Here is a 17,337-nt window from a genome sequence, read left to right on the forward strand (position 1 = left end):
TATCATAGGAGTGTTTCTGTCACGAAACACAATCCTAGGGATTAGGGGATTATGCGAGTTACAGACGAGGATGGCATGACCGTGAATGATTTCAGGAAGAGCTTCAACATCCACGATGCAATAAAAACATTGCAGTAGCCTCTAATGAAGAACCTGTCCTCAATTTGCCAACAGGTTTAAGGGTTGGAGGATTCAGTCAACAAAAAGACCACTAAAGTCGTCGATCTTGCTCGTCAACTGGACCATGATGTTGAAAATCTTCTCTATTCAAGTGGTGAAGAGCTGACGAATGAAAGGAAATGGTTGAAGCATTCAGGACATTGCCAAAAGAATAGTAGCCTTTGAAAGGTTAGATCTTAACGTTTTCAAGTTCACCAAGGTCAACAGAATCCTGTAACAAACTAGAAAAATAAGATGGTTCCATGCTTTGAGTTCATTGTAAAATTATAATTTTATGATTATTCCACCCCACACTAATACCATCAAAACTAACCAACCATATATACAAGTTGGGAGTGCGTACATCAACTGTGATTTTCTCTTCTGAATCACAATCATTATCCACAGAATTCCTTCAAACAATAAATGGTGCTGAGAAAACAAACAGAATGTCATCTCTGTGAAAAGAAGCACGAGAGAAGAGTGAAGTTGATCGGAATTTTGATGGGGGGGAGAGGGAGTGGGGTGGGGGAGAGGTAGTTCATTCTCGGTTCCTCTGTCTGCTATTCGAAGAACCATTTTCTTTCAAGACCTAAGAAAACTGATTACTGTAGACCTTTATTAGATCTTCGAAACTCCTTCTTGCAAAAGCTAAAAGAATGCGAAAGAATAGTCAATAATGAGGAAGAAAAGAAGAAGTCAATAAATGATTTGAATGAAGATAAGAGGAAATTTCAAAGAAGGAAGCAAACACGAAGCGAAAGGAATCATTTAGTATAATGGGGGAGGGGGGAGTGTCGCCCGGGTCAGAAGTCACCACATTAGATGGAAATGAATGAAAAAAAAAAGTTGGAATCAATAGAAAGATGTCATACTTTACAAGAACCAAAGAAAAAAAAAAAAGGTGATTCATTACTCCAGAGAATGGGGATGGACTTTAACGAGGGCTAGAGTTTAACAATGAACTAGAAGACTGTTAATTTATATTAAAAATTAAGAGAAACGTAAGAGGGAATGGATGGTTGCAAAGCTACTCCCGAAGAAGTTCTTATAAGAGATAAATGAAGGGGCAAAGACTAATTAGTCTTCTTCTGGGCCCTTGCCAAATTATAAAGCATTCATGGAAGATACAGAAAATTCAATTCATATTTCTAATTAAGAGCACATCTAATAATAAATTTTAACATATATTTCATGACATATAATACAGATAGTTTGGGGGGTGGACGTTTAGACACACAAACGTAAGGTAGACATTAAGGGGGCAACAGAAGTCACCCTTCTCTGTGTTGTAGGGGGACCAGCTAGCCGCTGGTACACATACACAGACAACACATAAAACAGTAAAGCCGCCAATACATTCACCCATTAATAATATTTTTTTTATTTAAAAAAAAGAAAAAAGGAAAAAAAGGGCACACGCACACACACATAATGGCGGCCGGTGACACATGGGGGCATAAAGACACACTCCGTGTGATTTTGACAAAGACAAACACACAAAAGGACTGTAAACAGTGCACGAAAAGCTTTAGACACACACCACAGGTAGTTACATTAAATATTGGTTGGGCAACTTGGAAAGTCGTCCAATATTTTGGAACACATATATATATATATAGAGAGAGGGAGATTTAGATTATTTCACACACACAAAAGCCATCCTGATTACATTTAAATCATTGAAAGAATTTTAATTTATAAATTTTTCATCCAGGTTAGTTTTAATTCAATTGCAAAGATTCTTATTGATATCAAACATTTAATGGATTGAGTTGAGTTATTAAGCAAAAATTAAAACAATACTTCATTGGAATTCATATAAGAAGATATAATTGGTGTTTTTTTTGAATTGCTGGATTGGAGTTTGTTCAATGTTTTTGATCCCGGAAAATAATTCCATCGATTTTTGTCCACCAGAAAAATAAATCTTCACAAATTCTCCTAATATTGATTTTTGTTTTAAAATAATCTTAAAATCTTCCAAGATTATTTACCATTAATTAGTAAACAACACCATTTCAGCTATTCAAAGATCAAATATGCAAATAGAATCGTGAATAAAATACCAAATACACACACACACATCCAGAATGGTTAAAATGATCAATTCTTATAACTGCAACTGGTACCAGTCTTTTTATCTCTTAAATTTGGTCACTTTTGAAATATTATGATGGAGTACTTGGATTACTAATTATCCAAGGATTGATTGGATTTCCTCCAATCAAATCCAGGGAAATGTTCACCAAAAAAAAAAAAGACAAAATCTTACACCAAGATTCTAGACCATTTTCTTCCTGCCACAATAAATGAATAAAAATAAAGTCAGCACTTGGCAGTTTTTACAACTCAAAAATTGCAATTCCCATTCGGAATGAATCCTTTTTTTTTGTGTCTCCAAGAAGACTATGATCATGTACCACACGGCCAACAGAAACAGTTGGAAATTGCGTACAGTAAAAGATAAAATAACATCCAAATCATGGGTTTCTTCTCTGACATCTCAATGTTTTTAAGGCTTCGCTGTAAGGCCGGTGATACGAGCTTCAGTGCTCCGTCCCTTCCCCTTTTCGAAGCAGTGAATGGCAAGGAGAGGGGGGAGGGAACCTTCGAATATATTCCATAAATGAATATTGTATTTCATGCACGTGACATGGGTTCTGAACTGGCGCGTGGTTGTCATAAACGGTATATTTTTTGATGAAGGCCATGATATGTTTATTTTCTTTTCTTTTTTTATAGTCATATATTTCCTTTTCTTAAATCCTGCAGGAGATATTTTTCTTTCTTTCTTTCTCTCGCTACATTACTCTCCTAAAGGAGCCTTTTAGTAGAACTCTTTGCTATTCATCTATTCAATATTAAAATGCGGTATTTCGATTGGCTAAATGTCTTTAGAGATTCCTGGTTACTTCTCCTTTTAATTCTTTAGGAGACTGTTGTTAATGATCATGGAAGATCATAACCACATATGGAAAACAACCAATCGTTAAACGAAACTTAAGAAATTCATCAGTGACTCTCTTAAAGATTTTTTTTTCTTAGATTTCAAGATTCTGAGGATTAGAAACATCTTAAATTAGGATTAGTTCTAAGGTGAAGATCTTTGGGGTCGGCCAAGTTCTTCAGTATCGCCTTTCACTGCCTGTCAATAGAAAACGGAAGTAGTGGAAAGTAGACTCTTATGGGATAAGCTGTAGGAGAAGAAAACTCCTGCTGGCCAAAGATAAGGAGTGTGATGCTATTAGGGGCTATTATTGGCAAATACAAAGGATCTCTGTTGAGGCATTAAAGCTCAGTATTGTTCTAATAACGAAGAGTGCCCAGAGATTGACTGACGTAGTGATTGTGGAATGTCTGGAAATATTATCTAAATGAATGATGAGTTTAATTCTTTTAGAAGTTGGCTTTCCTTCGGTGTTTAAGACGGCTGGAGTTATAGGAGTGATCATTTAATTCGCGGATGGTGCAAGATTTTATGATTACCACGCGAAATTTCTATAACTGCCTCTACAGGCGCTCTCCCTGATCGCTACTGAGCAGACTCTGTGCACGCATGACGATCGTTTTGAAGCAATTATCATGTCGGACATTCAGATTGAACAGTGATATGTGATTCGTTATTGTGTCAGATGGGGCTCAAAAGTATGAGAAACAGTTAAAGAGATGAATGAAGCGTATGATAATGAGTGTCTTGGTAGGATGACCATATTCCGGTGTCATCTGTCATTTGAAAGATCTTTCATCCCAAATTTCCAGCTGGGTTTTCATCCATATGCGACTTGGTCCTCATTTGTGTCAAAACTCTACTCTTAAGTAGGTTAATTTTAACTTCAACACAAAGAACCAACCAGTCAACTCAAACAACAGAACAAAACAATATTAATCATCGACCATCTGGCCTCTTGATGAGGACGGTAACTCGTGCTGTGGGGTGTGATGGCCCCACCCCCACCACGAGGCCAAATGATCGATGATTAATATTGTTTGCTTCTGTTGTTTCAGTTGACTGGTTGGTCTTTGTGTTGAAATTAAAATTAACCTATGGGCCATCAAAACTCGCACTATGAGTTACCGTTCCCACCACTAGGAGGTAGGTCGCTACTGGGCCCTACGAGGAAAAGCGATATGAACAAAATCAGCTGAAATACTCTTCAATTAAAAACAACTCATTCAACATGGAGGGCGAGCTGGATACTGGACACTCTAACACAAAGTGGAGGCTGGTTTGACACTCTGCAAGCACATAAGTTCGAAGAGACTAAAACCAGCCGGTACAGCCTCAATTCAAGCCATGACCGAACTTTCCGGTATCCATCAAGACAATATCAGACCCCAAACGACTAATATTGTGCGGGCAGTGATCACTGCTATAGGTGCCAAGTTCTGCCACATCCCCCTTATTCACCAGACTTAGCCCCGTGTGATTTCTTCCTGTTTCCAAGTCTAAAGAAAGCTCTGAAAGGCAAGCGTCGCAGAGCCACAGCGGTAGCACTTGGCAGTCTTTCGAAAAATGGCTTGCAATTTAATACGTAAATTTAAATTTAAATGTAAAGTTCAAAGGAGAGGAGTATTTAGAGAAGGAGAAATCCACGTACGATTCAGATGGTGACAGTTAAGATAAAATCTTGCAGCAGTCCGCGAATTAAATGATCTCCCCTTGTAGAGCAGTCTTTGGTTTAGCTGGCGAGTCCCTGAGTAAGTGCAGACCTCCCATGCCTGTTTATAAGTGCGTCCCTATCTACCAAGGTACGAAATCCCTGGTTACTTATCCTAAAAAATGATATTACACACTTATGAACCGCTTTGTTTACCAACGAAAACTATTGTTCCATTCTCTGCAGATCTAAATCCATTTAATAGAAATGAATTCTTTTGTAAGGCTCAATAATTCTCTGATGTCGAGGCGAATTTTTCTTTTGTATTTGTAAACGGTTTCGATAAAAGGGACTTCCCAAGAAAAACTAAGCATCATTTCAAGGTACCTTTTAGAAAGTGCCTAATCCCAACAATTGTACGTGTATTGGTTGCTGATACCTTTAGTGGGACATAACAGTAAAGGGAACAGATGGATGATCATTTATATGCAAGATACCACCGAACGACCCCTTTCGCGATATGTATTGTCAAACTACGTTATTTGGAATCGGCAAGCATTGTCTGGAAAGCTATTATACGATGAATGGGCAATGGCAGATCTTTGAAGATCAGCGCTTCGCAATGTACTTTCCAAGAATAAATATTACCATCATTAGTTATCTGAATGGCTTGTTAGATTCCTAGGAGAGACTGTATTTTAAATTGCACTTATAAAAATTGAACTTTCCACAATTGTCTCCGATAATGTCCACCACATTTAAATGGAATTCTCAGCAATGACTTCTCTTTTTTTTAATGAGAGATTATTATGATGGTTGCAATGTAGGTTAGTCGATTATCGTTTACTTCATGTTGGAAGTACCTTGAAAGCGATTAATATATATATTTTTTATCCAAATTGGACTCTATTATGAAGATTAGGAGTTAGTACTACAATGGACCGATGTTTACAGAATGTTTTTAGATGGTGGATTTAGGGAAACAACGCTTCTAATGTAGTACACAAGAAATTATGAAAATAGAATACACTGTTTGGCAAAATTAACAGAACACGTGCAGCTTGCGATGAGTGGGAACAAATTGGGAACACTTCTAGGAGACAACGAGAAATCCATCATCAGCTCCTACCATCCCTCCAACATCAGCCAAAAGGACACTTATAGTAGATAAGGCGTTCTCGTGTGGGGTGGAATAATCATAAACTCCTCTTCATGTTTTTGATAGGTGTACTGTAACTGGACATAGGTCCTCGAACCCTATGTGCGACTTTTTAGGGGTACCCAGATTTTCTTTTCGTGCACGACAACGCCACTGCGCATAGAGCTCAAGTGGTGGAGGAATATCTTGAAACTGAAGATATTCAACGACTGCCTTGGCCAGCACGATCAACAGGCTTCGATCGAACATGAGTGGGACGTTCTTGGGCGTCACATTGCACGCCAACAGCCAACTCCCCGGTCACTTGGTGAGCTAAGGTCTGCACTGGTGGAAGAATGGGATTTGTTGCCTCAGAATGTTTTAGACATCCTTATGTCGAGCATGGTCCACCGCTTGTAAATGATAGTCACAAGGCATTAGAAGAATTCGGAACAATTTAAATTGAAGAATTGGCGGGCCAATTCCTCTCCAATTCTTAAAAAAATGATGACAGGTCCCTCTCTTTAATTATCTTACCACTGCACTTATTCTTCTCTTTCCAAAGTAATGTAGAAATGCATGAACTACCAACTTTTACATTGATTAAAGATTCAATGTAGATTCATTAACAGGTATTCATGCGACCATCGCTTAATCAATATATATAGGTGGAATATTCGGCAGGAGAAAGAGTGGCAAGGCATCAGACAAGTTTTGGATGGGACGTGCAGGTCGCAAAAGGTACCATAAATCTTGGCTTCTTTTATTCGGATGAATTCCTTGTAAAACTTGGAAGAGACATATTGCGCCTTTGTGAGTAGCACAGTTGATATAATCGGTCCATCCCACACCGTGTGGAAAAGGTCTGAGTTCGAATCTCTTTGATGACGTGAGGAATTTTATGAGCCTATTTCACAATGTGGCTGAATTAGTCGGTCTCAGGGGAGGTTAGCATGGTTTTTTCTCCTGAAAACTCGCGTTTTTCGTCCAGCAAAAAGAAATTCCACTACTGTTTTTGTTGTATTAGGTTTTTAGGGCATCGCCAAGTAAGGTCATATTGCTCCTTAAATATTGCCTGTAAATTGCGTGTTTTGAAGTGGATTTTCTGTTTGCTGGGCGAAACAAATTCCTCACGTCATCGACGGGACTCGATGATGTGAGAAAGAACTCAGATCTTTTCCACCACCAGGTGTGGAAATGACAGCGATTATACCAACTGTGCTAGAGAGCAGCCTGCGTCAGAAAAACAGGACGTGTAAGACTGGTCTAGTAGACCAAGCAAATTGACGATTAAGGGTAGGTGAACCTAGCAGATGAAAACTGTATCATCAAAGAGTCTGCGCATGTAGCACAATGGTATCGTCACCGTCCTCTCCACACCAGGTGGAAAAGGCCCAGGTTCGAATCCCATCGATGACGCGAGGAACTTACATGTGCTTTTTTTCCCTTCGTGACTGAGTTAGTCGGTCGGTCTCAGGAGTAAATAGCAAGGCTTTTTCCCTAGAAACTGGGGTTTTTCGTCCAGCAAAGCAGTCAAATCAACAAATACAATAAATTGCGTCTGAATAGAACTCCAATTGTGAAGAAGACTGTTCGGAGTGTGGTTTAGATTGGATTTGAAAGAATTCTCGGAGACATGCCACAGTTCATCATCCAACAATCCAGTTATGGGAGCAAGAAACATGGTGAGACGCCCTGGATTGTATTCGAAATCCCTCAGTGCTGCGTTGTACGTTGTTATTTTGGAAAACCACACAACATTCCAGTTCTGTCTACGCTACACATTTGAGAAGGACGATGTTCCACAATTAGCCTCACCATTTCAGAGTATTGAGAGTTCTGTATTCTGTATTCTTGGGAGAAAAACCCATGCTACCTCACCTGGGAACGACTAACTCAGCCACTGTGAGAAATCAGGTCTTTTCCATCTGGAGAACGGTGATTATACAAACTCTGTTGGGTATATGAGCCTACCAGGGTACCTAATAAAATGGCCATCCAGTATATATTGCATTTAACCTTAACTTTTTCTTAATTCGCTCTTTATTTTTTATCTCAAGAACCAATTTCATCGTAAATACTTTTTTCTCTTTCGGGGCCACGCCGGTTGTTTTGATTTGTACAATATATTGTACGAATTCCCATAGCAACGAGATTTTCAATTCTTCATTTATTATCACCTGCCGTGCTCTATTTTCCCACATTCCACATTTGCCCCTGCACCTCTTCTTTTGTCGCTTCATTTTTTTACCCTTACATCCCGTAGCTAATCAACCCAACTGATGCACCACACTGTAGAGGGCGCGCCGGATTTTTTTTTTTTGAAACTTCCACTTGGATTACTACAAACAATTTTAATAAAAATCTTGCGCACTCCTCCTTGAAGAAGAGTCATAATTTTCCTTCTGGTAAATGCTTTCTAAGTTGCCCGAAAATCCTTTCACAGAACTGATTAGATTTCTTTCTTCTCTCTATCAATAAAAAGAACTGTTTACTTTTAATAATTTTTAAATAGTTAAAGTGTGGAGTTTGTAGAAAAACCAAACCATTTTTTCTCCCCTCTTCTATTTCTCTTCGTGAAGGAAAACTAAGGATAAAAATCTCTCTTAAATAACATCATTATCAGAATACTCCAACATCATCGGCTTTATTATAAATTTAATTAACTAAATAATTATCTAATCGTCGATATATTTTTCTTACTATATAATCTCGCCAGCAATTATTTAAAATAAACAAACGTAAGATAATATTGAATTTTTCTCACCTATTTATAAATTTTTCTTAAGTAATCTTCAGAAATCTTCTGTATTATTAATGTTTTCTGAAATCCCGGCGTTAAACTCATTAAATACTAGTGCACTCTTCTATTTATTTACATCATCAACACAAGTTTATTATTTATGCGGGAGAAAAATCGTTATCTGAGCAATAGCGTTTATAATTTGCGTATTATAATGAGATTTTTTTCTTTTGTACACCCTATCCCGGCGCTAATTTCATTTCTTAAGTAGGAAAACTATTTCTTTCTTCATCATTACTAATGTGTTTAAAATTATTTACATATATTTTTTCCTTGTTTGTTCTCATTTTACTAAATAAGTTTTGTTTCGTGAATTTAGGTCTGATTAGGGGGGATGTTTCTAATAGCGCCGTACCAATCTTTGTAATTTGTTTCTTAATGCAGTTTAATCCGGGCGTCCAATTTGAGATAAATTGGCCATAGTTCGTTCAGTATCTTCTCTTTTAAGAAAGTGAGCTTGGTTTGATTAATGCGAGCTATTTTTTGTCTCTTTCTACTCAAGAAATTCATTACCAGAGCTCGGATCTGTGTTTATTTTGGACGGGGTCTCTTTTATGACAGGGCCTCAGCTCCAAAGTCGTAATTGTTTATCACTTGCATTCTCCAAATGCGTGTTTTATAAGGTGCTTATAAAGATTTTTAATTTATTACAGTATTTGAAAATCTTTAGGTTTTTAAATTATAAAATCATACACTCACTGACCAAAAATTTAGAACCTTTTTGGAATCTGCAAGATGTCACATAGTATGATTGCAAGTTCCTTGGTATCAGATAAATACTCCATACTTTCTTCGGCTTCTTAATCATGGGGAAGACAGGTGATACTTCCCATTTTCAGAACGGTGTTATTCTTGGAGCATGTTGAGAAAACAAAGGCACTGGAAGCAACCATCTAAAAAGTACACAGTGAGTGGAAGACGAAAGAAGGCAGTTATAAATCAAGAATTGTGGCAGAAATTTGGTACTCCAACAACGAGACCGGAGGAATTTAAAGCGATTTGTGCTTCGGAATGGTCTAGCGTGTAGGAAATGATTGAAAATGGCAAAGAAAGACCCTCATGTCCTATTGAACTATGTGGCGAGAGTTGAAGAATCTTGAATTTGGAAGATGTGCCTAACGAAAGCCACATCTTTATATGAAAAATCGATTGAATTAGAGTGGTGACACTAACACCATGGCATTTTTCTTTGTGGAACAGTGAAAAAATGTGGTCTGACCCTCTTCTGTACCAAAGGTAGGATGAAAGTATGGAGTGAACCTCATATAGCCCCACTCAAACAGCTGGCGGTGGTATCATGGTATATGGTATGTTCTCTTGGACTGGGTCCGGTCATACCGTTAGAAACTCACGTTACGTTTCTCCAATGAATATCTTTCTGTCGTGTTCAACCAACTTCACCCGAATATGCTTCATTTTTATTCGGATTGAGATGGATTCTTTTCAAGGAATCTGCCAGCAAACAGTATCTGAATGGTTCAAGGTACAGTTTCAAATCTGAAGCTAGACTTCTTCAGAGGAATCCATTCCTCTGAGAATAACGGTTTCTAATTTTTTGGCCAGCATACCCTCGTCGGTGGCACAGTTGGTGTAATCACCGTCCTTCCCACACAGAGTTGAAAAGACCTGAGTTCGAATACACCTACGTTTTCGACACCTAAATGAGTCCATGTTATGATGAATCCAAGCTGTTTTGGGTGACTACAGGGGAACGTACGCGCTATTAGCTAGATGTTCTTAATAAAATGGCCACTCAGTGTATTTCATATTGAATACTGCGACTCTGCAACATCAGATGAAGAAGAGGACTACTTTATGGTGCGTCATAATTCGAATTGGATGAGCCTTATGAACATTCTCTTCAGATGAGAAGAGAATGTTCATGAGGACATGTGTCCGTTGGACATAAATTTCTTCACGTTAAAATTTGAGAGATATAAGATGGTATCTGGTGTTCGCTACCACATATTTTCTCCATGACATTACAGTATCAATACAGAATGTGTTTTTAATGGTGGAAGCATGATCTTCCATTCCTGTACAGGTTGAAAAATTCGATGATAGCTGCTGTTGTTGTAGGGTTTTATGAGCATCAGCAACCAAGGCCATATTTTGTGTGTTCTGTGGTCGATTTTCTGTTTGGTGGACGAAATATCCGAGTTTCCGGGAGAAAAAACAATGCAATCCTCGCCTGAGGTCAACTAACTCAGCCACGTTATGAAAAAGGCGCATAAAAATCCCTCCACTCTGACGGGACAAGAACTCAGGTCTTTTCCAACCGGTGTGGGGAGGAAAGTGATTCTAGAAATCAACTGTGCTATCCACGAGGGCGATGATAGCTGCTCCTGCCTTTCTAAACTCAGACAACTTTAATCAATCTAGTGGAAGATTTCGTAATCATCGATTCCCTGCACTTATCACATTAGATAAGGTATTTAAGGTCTTGAGAAGCTAATGTATGTAGTTTTTTCTGGATCCAAAGGGAAAGAACTCCATTCTTTCCCTTTGGATCCAGAAAATTTTAAAATTTTCTTACCAGTGGTACCTGGAGGAAGGATATTTCAATTCTTAAACAGCATTAATCTCATTAACCCGAAGAAGCCCTTGTGGGTAGCACATTTGGTAGAATCGCTGTATAAACCAGGTGAAAAAGACCTGAGTTCGAGTTCTGTTTATAACGTGAGAGCTTTTTTCACAACGTGGCTGAGTTAGTCGGTCTCAGGTGAGAATAGCATGGTTTTTTCTGCCGGAAACTAGAGTTTTCCATCCAATACACAAAAAAATCGACCACAGAACACACGCAATTCACAGACTAATGGAAGCAATATGGCCTTAGACCCTACAACTACTCTCCAGAAGAAATGTTACTTTTGAAGTACATTTGGCATTGTTTACTAAATTAAAATTGTTTATAAATTATAAATTAATTAATTTCCTTGGATAAAAAATTTAAGTAAATATCCTATATTGATTCAACTTTCAGTTTTGATGGTACCACTGATCTTTTAAAACTTTATATGAAGGATGGATTTTACATATTGGACTATCTTTGGAGATATTATTGATGCAATGAATCTGTTTCATTCAGTTTGATAATTAACCTCTTCTTTAACTTTAATAGATCTTTTACAAGGGGTCGTTAGAGGTAAAAATGAGAAAATCTGATAGTTTCAATATTGCAAGACTTAGAAGAATGCAAAGAATACTCAACCCATAATTATTCTCATTTGTCTATTATTCATATCCAAAACTTTATCAAGAAGTAGTGACCTTTGTCGATAGACTGGTGGTCTCCAGTTACCTTATGCAGTTAGTACCCTTTAAGGAAACTTAATACTGAAAAATGAGATTCTTTCACACACGCTCAATACACCATCTTAAGGAACAAAAGGAAACAGGATTTACCTTTCGGAATATTCATCTCTATGGGCATAGCTTTGAACACTCTGCTCTTCAATTAGAAACTTCATTTTCTGGTAGAAAGAGGCCGTGACTGCTGGCGGTTGCTTTCTGAGTAGTATATCCAATGGATCTGGCGAAGATAGGCACATCAAACTATCTTGGCAATCCACTTTACTACAGCATTCGCTATCTGCGCAGTCAATCAGGCCATCTGTAAAATAAATAAACAAAAATATTGCTCCATTTCGATAAACTTTCTCAGCAATTGTTTATTAAACTTACAGGCGTTACTAGACTCTTTACCAAACACACCACGCTTGCTCAATAATGGATGATTTATCGGTAGAAGAAACTTTATCCAGCGAATTGAACTATGAAGAATTAAGATTTATAGACCCAATAAAGTTTTGGTGCTTTTCCTGTTTGTAATTCATATTTGCTTTAAAACAGAACAGTTCACCTGGTTGGAGTCTTGTTGCAGGCAAAATTTATTACGAAAACTCAATGGTGGATGCATATTATATAGCGCAAGAGTTGGTGGTAATAGATCCTAGCAAGTTTTCCAACTTGCAAAACCATAGCAAAATATTTAAAATTATAGTCGTAGTCTGCACCCACTGAGCATGAAGTTTTATCACTATTGGGGTATTGTTTGGATTATTTTCAATCTACATATTTATGGAGCAGGATGCATACCGCATCCGAAATGAATGCGAGTGTCACTTTTATTTGTGCGTATACTGCCATAAAAGGAAGAAAGAGAAGACTATTGTTGTTTATAGATTTTATTTACTGTTTACTGAGATATTAGTAAAAAAACTATCACTTAGGACCACCCGAGAATCACCTCATCAACTCCAACACCGAAATATTCAGATTTTTAATAGCATGGTGTCATGGTACTCAGGTACCTTGCCATGTACACACACTGGCTAAAAACAATACAAACCTTTGTATTAAGATAATCACAGACTGAAGAATGGAAATACATAAAGCAAATAGCTGGATCCACGATTGAAGAAATGAAAGACAACTGGTTTCTCAAGACCATCCATCTCAAGAGGTTTTTAATGACTGTCCAGCGATTCTTCCACATCTGAAAGGCGTGAATGTGGCAGAAAACAATACTTCAAGAGTGAAACCGTCGTACTGTAAGGAGGACTGTATGGAAAAATTGGACAACCAATTGTGCAGCAAGTAACATCTGAATTCAATCAAGCCCAGAACTGCTCTATTTCAACCCATACCATGTGCAGGGAATTGAAGAAATTGGGTATTGGCAATCGCCTGCCTTTTTTGGAAACCATTTGTTTCAGAGAAAAGTAAAAAAATCCACTTGCAGTGGTGCCGAGAACGTGGTGATTGGACAGTGGAACAAGGAAAGCCATGTGGTCAGACGAATCATGATACACCTTTTTTTTGCACTGATGGTAGGCAGAGAGTGTGGCGAGAACCTCACGAAGCGACGGACTCTGCTTGCCTTTTTAAGATAACTTAAACATCTGAAAGCGGTATCATATTATGGGGAACATTTTGTAAGCACGGACTGGATCTGTTGATACTCGTAGAAGGTCGAATATCATTCAGGGAATACCAGAATTTTGTATGAGATGTACTGCACCGTGCAATATTACATTTTTATCCCGAAGGTGATGGCGACTTTATGGATGACAGTGCAAGAGCGCATCATGGCAGAATCATGCAAGAATGGTTCAGAGGACATGATACACCATCATACCTGGCTCCCACATTCACTTGATGTCAATCCAATTGAGAATGGTTGAGATATACTGGAGAGAACTATGTTTGTGTGTAATCATAATTGTAGCATTAATGGTCCAGTTGACAAGTGATCATTAACTTTTGTTTCCAAGAGAAGGATTTAGCGAATTCACCTTTGATCACCTCTGTGTCCCTTGCTGAGTTGAAAGACCAGATTCTAAGTGTGACTTTGACGGCTCTTTGGATATCAAGAGAAAGAGTAATTTTTTATTAATTACTTCTAATTTTATCTATATCAGATTCGCGAACATGAGGAAGAATTGCAAGTATTGTCCTGGCCTCCAAATTCCCCAAGACATCAATCCCATCGAGCATCTGTGGTTTCTGTGGTTTCTGCGGCGTTTCAACCATGGAATTTACAGGAGTTAAAGGATCTGCTGGTTACGTGTTGGTACCAGATACCACAAGACACATTTAGAAATCTTGTAGCGCCCATGCTTCGCCGGATACGAGCTATTTTGGCTGCACGTGGAGGACCAAACATCATATTAGGTAGATAGTCATAATGTTTTGGCTCATCAGTGTAAGTACTGTGTAAGAGCGGTTTTTCATCCAGCAAAAGAAGCAGACTGTTTTGATGAACCTTTACCCAATAAGTCTTTGACCAAAAAAAAAACAAGGTTTATCTCTGAAACTTTAACAGTATTCCCTGCAGTACCATGGCGAACTTCCAGGAGAATTTATGTCCCTTGGCGCTCAACCACGAAGCTGGTTTGCCAAATTTTTTTTTTATTTTTCTGTTAGTTAAAGAAAATTGCGCAGTATTTCTTTTCGATAGAAAGAGAATTTTACTAGCGATATATTTCTTTCTTTACAGTATCACGAAATGAGTATGAGGACTTAATTCCAGGAAGGAGCAATCGATAAATACAAGAAAAGTCAGTTCGATAAATTGTGTCGTATTAGACACAGAGAACGTTTCGAGTACGACTTGGCCCATGAAAAAAACGTTAAGTATGAACGATTTTAAACCGCACAGAAGGCGATGAACGCTAACCCGAACAGATTTTCCAATAAACAGTTAAATTCGCCAAGTGTTTTGGTAACTGGTGATACTTCGATTTAAATGAAATACTGCGCAACGTTCTAAAAACTCTGCAACAGTCGCTGCATTTAGAAATCTTTATTTTTCAAGACACTGAATTTATTTCACTGAACAGAGCAGCACTTAATTTTTTTTTCTTATCTTTAATCCCTTTTATAAAACTAGAATGCAATTTTAATGAATCTCTTTTTTTACTTCATCTTCTCTCGTTTCATGCTGCCTTCAATGTACATAATCTTTTCCATTATCTTTTCCATTACTTGCTGTATCTGTGGCTGTTTTTCTCTTGATCTTTCCTTTATCTTTTCTGGCCATCTCACATTACTGTTTTGTTTCTAATTTCTCGTGATCTCCTCGTGTTTCTATCCTCGCTGCTAACGCAGTAGCTGCGAGGGCTGTTTGTAAAGTAAGGCAGCTGATGTTTCCCATCGCACTCTTGTCTAAGCGTCAAAAGTGAAATCGTACCACTGTTGTATTTCAGAAACATTCCCATTCAATTAGGTTTTAAAATAGACACTAAACGCCTCATAGCCTTTGTTCCTCTGACGTTAAAAATTTAACAACACCTAACATGGTTTTTCTCCACTGTTCTCGCGGTAGCACAGTAGATATGATCACTGTCCTCTCCATACCGTGTGCAAAGAATGGACCATGGCTAAGTTAGTCAGTCTCAGGCGAAGTTTTAATCCCAGATACTCGGGTTTTTCGTCCAGCAAAACAAACAAACCGACCGCAGGAAACATGTAATTTACAGACATAATACACATGGTGGAATGAGTTTGTTCTCTGGTAATTCTAATGTGAAATATATTTTTTATTCTTCCAAACCATAAACAAAATGGCCGGGTACAAATCTGTCTTGAGGAATTTTTACAAGTTTTTTTTTTGCCTGCCTCCAGGAAAATCGGATTTTTCTTTCGACAAACCGACCCCAGCATACACGCACAATTTATAAACATGATATGTTGGTCGTCATAGCCTTAGCTTCTGCGCAAACTCCAAACCCCATTCAAACCAAAGATCATCATAATTTTACGTTCGTTTGACTTTCCAATGCCATTTATAAAGAGAAATTCAAATCAACTCAAGTGCCATCAAGATTGTTCTTTTTCCTCAACCCTCAAACAATCTCATACACAGTTGTAGGAAAACCGCTCGAAATTTCTCGCCTGCATTAGTAGCTATAGCGACCAAAAGATATCCCAGATATATTTTGCGTCCAAACGACATGCTACCATTCAAAGAAACCAACCAATAGCTAGCAACCAAAAGGTATCTCAAACATCTTTTGGTTGCTATCCCAAAAGATATAACGACCAAAAGATACCCGAGATATCTTTTGGTCGCTATAGCAACTAATATTTTAAACGTGAAGTTTGTTATGGGGCAGTTATAACATTTTAAATGATACTTCAGCTGATCAACGAGCCATCTAGATACAGTATAAACAAATTAGGGACTAAAGGAGAGCCTCGTGGGGCGCCGTATGATAATTTAAAATAAAATAGTTTATATTTGATATAATCGATCTCTCTAGAAGTTACTACCCGATCACACGTTGGGGAAGAAAGAATAATTTTATAAATGCACTTTTGGGAAAATATTTACAAAATACAACTGTAAGATAAAGTTATAGCTCTTTTAAAGACCTTTCTTGTAAGCAAACTTAATTATAGAAATAAATGTAAAATATATTACAGTTAACGCTAATGGGCCCCCTCCTAAAGGTTTAAACATAAAAAACGTCGTATACGGGCGCATAATGAATATTTAAACTGAAATCATTGCTTGCTCCGTTTATTTTGTCAGCTCCTATCCTCAAAGGTCTAAACACAAGAAAAAAAATATTTAAATGATGCGGTTAAATACGACTTTATGGGAGCCCTCTACCGAATGAAAAAGAATCTTCAAAACGAAAAAGAAACATTTATTTATTTACATTTGTTAAAAACAATCTCTTTTTCAGCTCTCCTAAATGGATATTCGCATGCACAAATTCAGGTCAATGGGTTGATAATAAGGCATTTGGCTGGTTTCCAAATTGGAAAAGCACTTCCCGAGTTATTACACGCTGTGGTAGGCGTTCTTTTTTTTTACTTAAAAGCCCAAGTAATTACCCTGTACTGCATATCGCTTGGCGTCTATGAAAAATGGCGTCGTTTATAAGGTGTAAATGAGTGCAATACCAACTTTCAGGGGAAGCTTACCTCCATCGTTATCAATATCGTCATCACAGTTAGCTTCTTGAGGAACGCTGCATTCTCTTCCACCCCATCCGTCGTGACACTTGCACATCCATACCATGCCATCACGGACACATTGACCCTGGTTGCTGCACGCAAGAGGACATCCATCTGCCAAGAAACCAAGAATTTTTTTTTTTTAATATACACACTATTCGTTTTTT

At 37.8% G+C, this 17,337-nt stretch overlaps 1 protein-coding gene across 3 annotated transcripts in view; it reads right to left on the bottom strand.

Annotated features, from left to right (window-relative positions):
- Nucleotides 1–17,337, bottom strand: part of LOC150079799 (teneurin-a-like) — a 351,321-nt gene that overhangs the window by 135,616 nt on the left and 198,368 nt on the right. For all 3 annotated transcript variants that reach the window (XM_090383375.1, XM_090383374.1, XM_090383373.1), the window contains 2 exons: nt 17,138–17,284; nt 12,107–12,314 (listed from right to left, as the gene is read on the bottom strand). In XM_090383375.1, the coding sequence (XP_090239501.1) occupies nt 12,107–12,314; nt 17,138–17,284 (355 nt within the window). The remainder of the gene's footprint in view (nt 1–12,106; nt 12,315–17,137; nt 17,285–17,337) is intronic.

Source organism: Mastigoproctus giganteus, chromosome 10 (genome assembly GCF_048544385.1).
Source record: "Mastigoproctus giganteus isolate SK-2022 chromosome 10, ASM4854438v1, whole genome shotgun sequence".
Lineage (NCBI taxonomy): Eukaryota > Metazoa > Arthropoda > Arachnida > Uropygi > Thelyphonidae > Mastigoproctus > Mastigoproctus giganteus.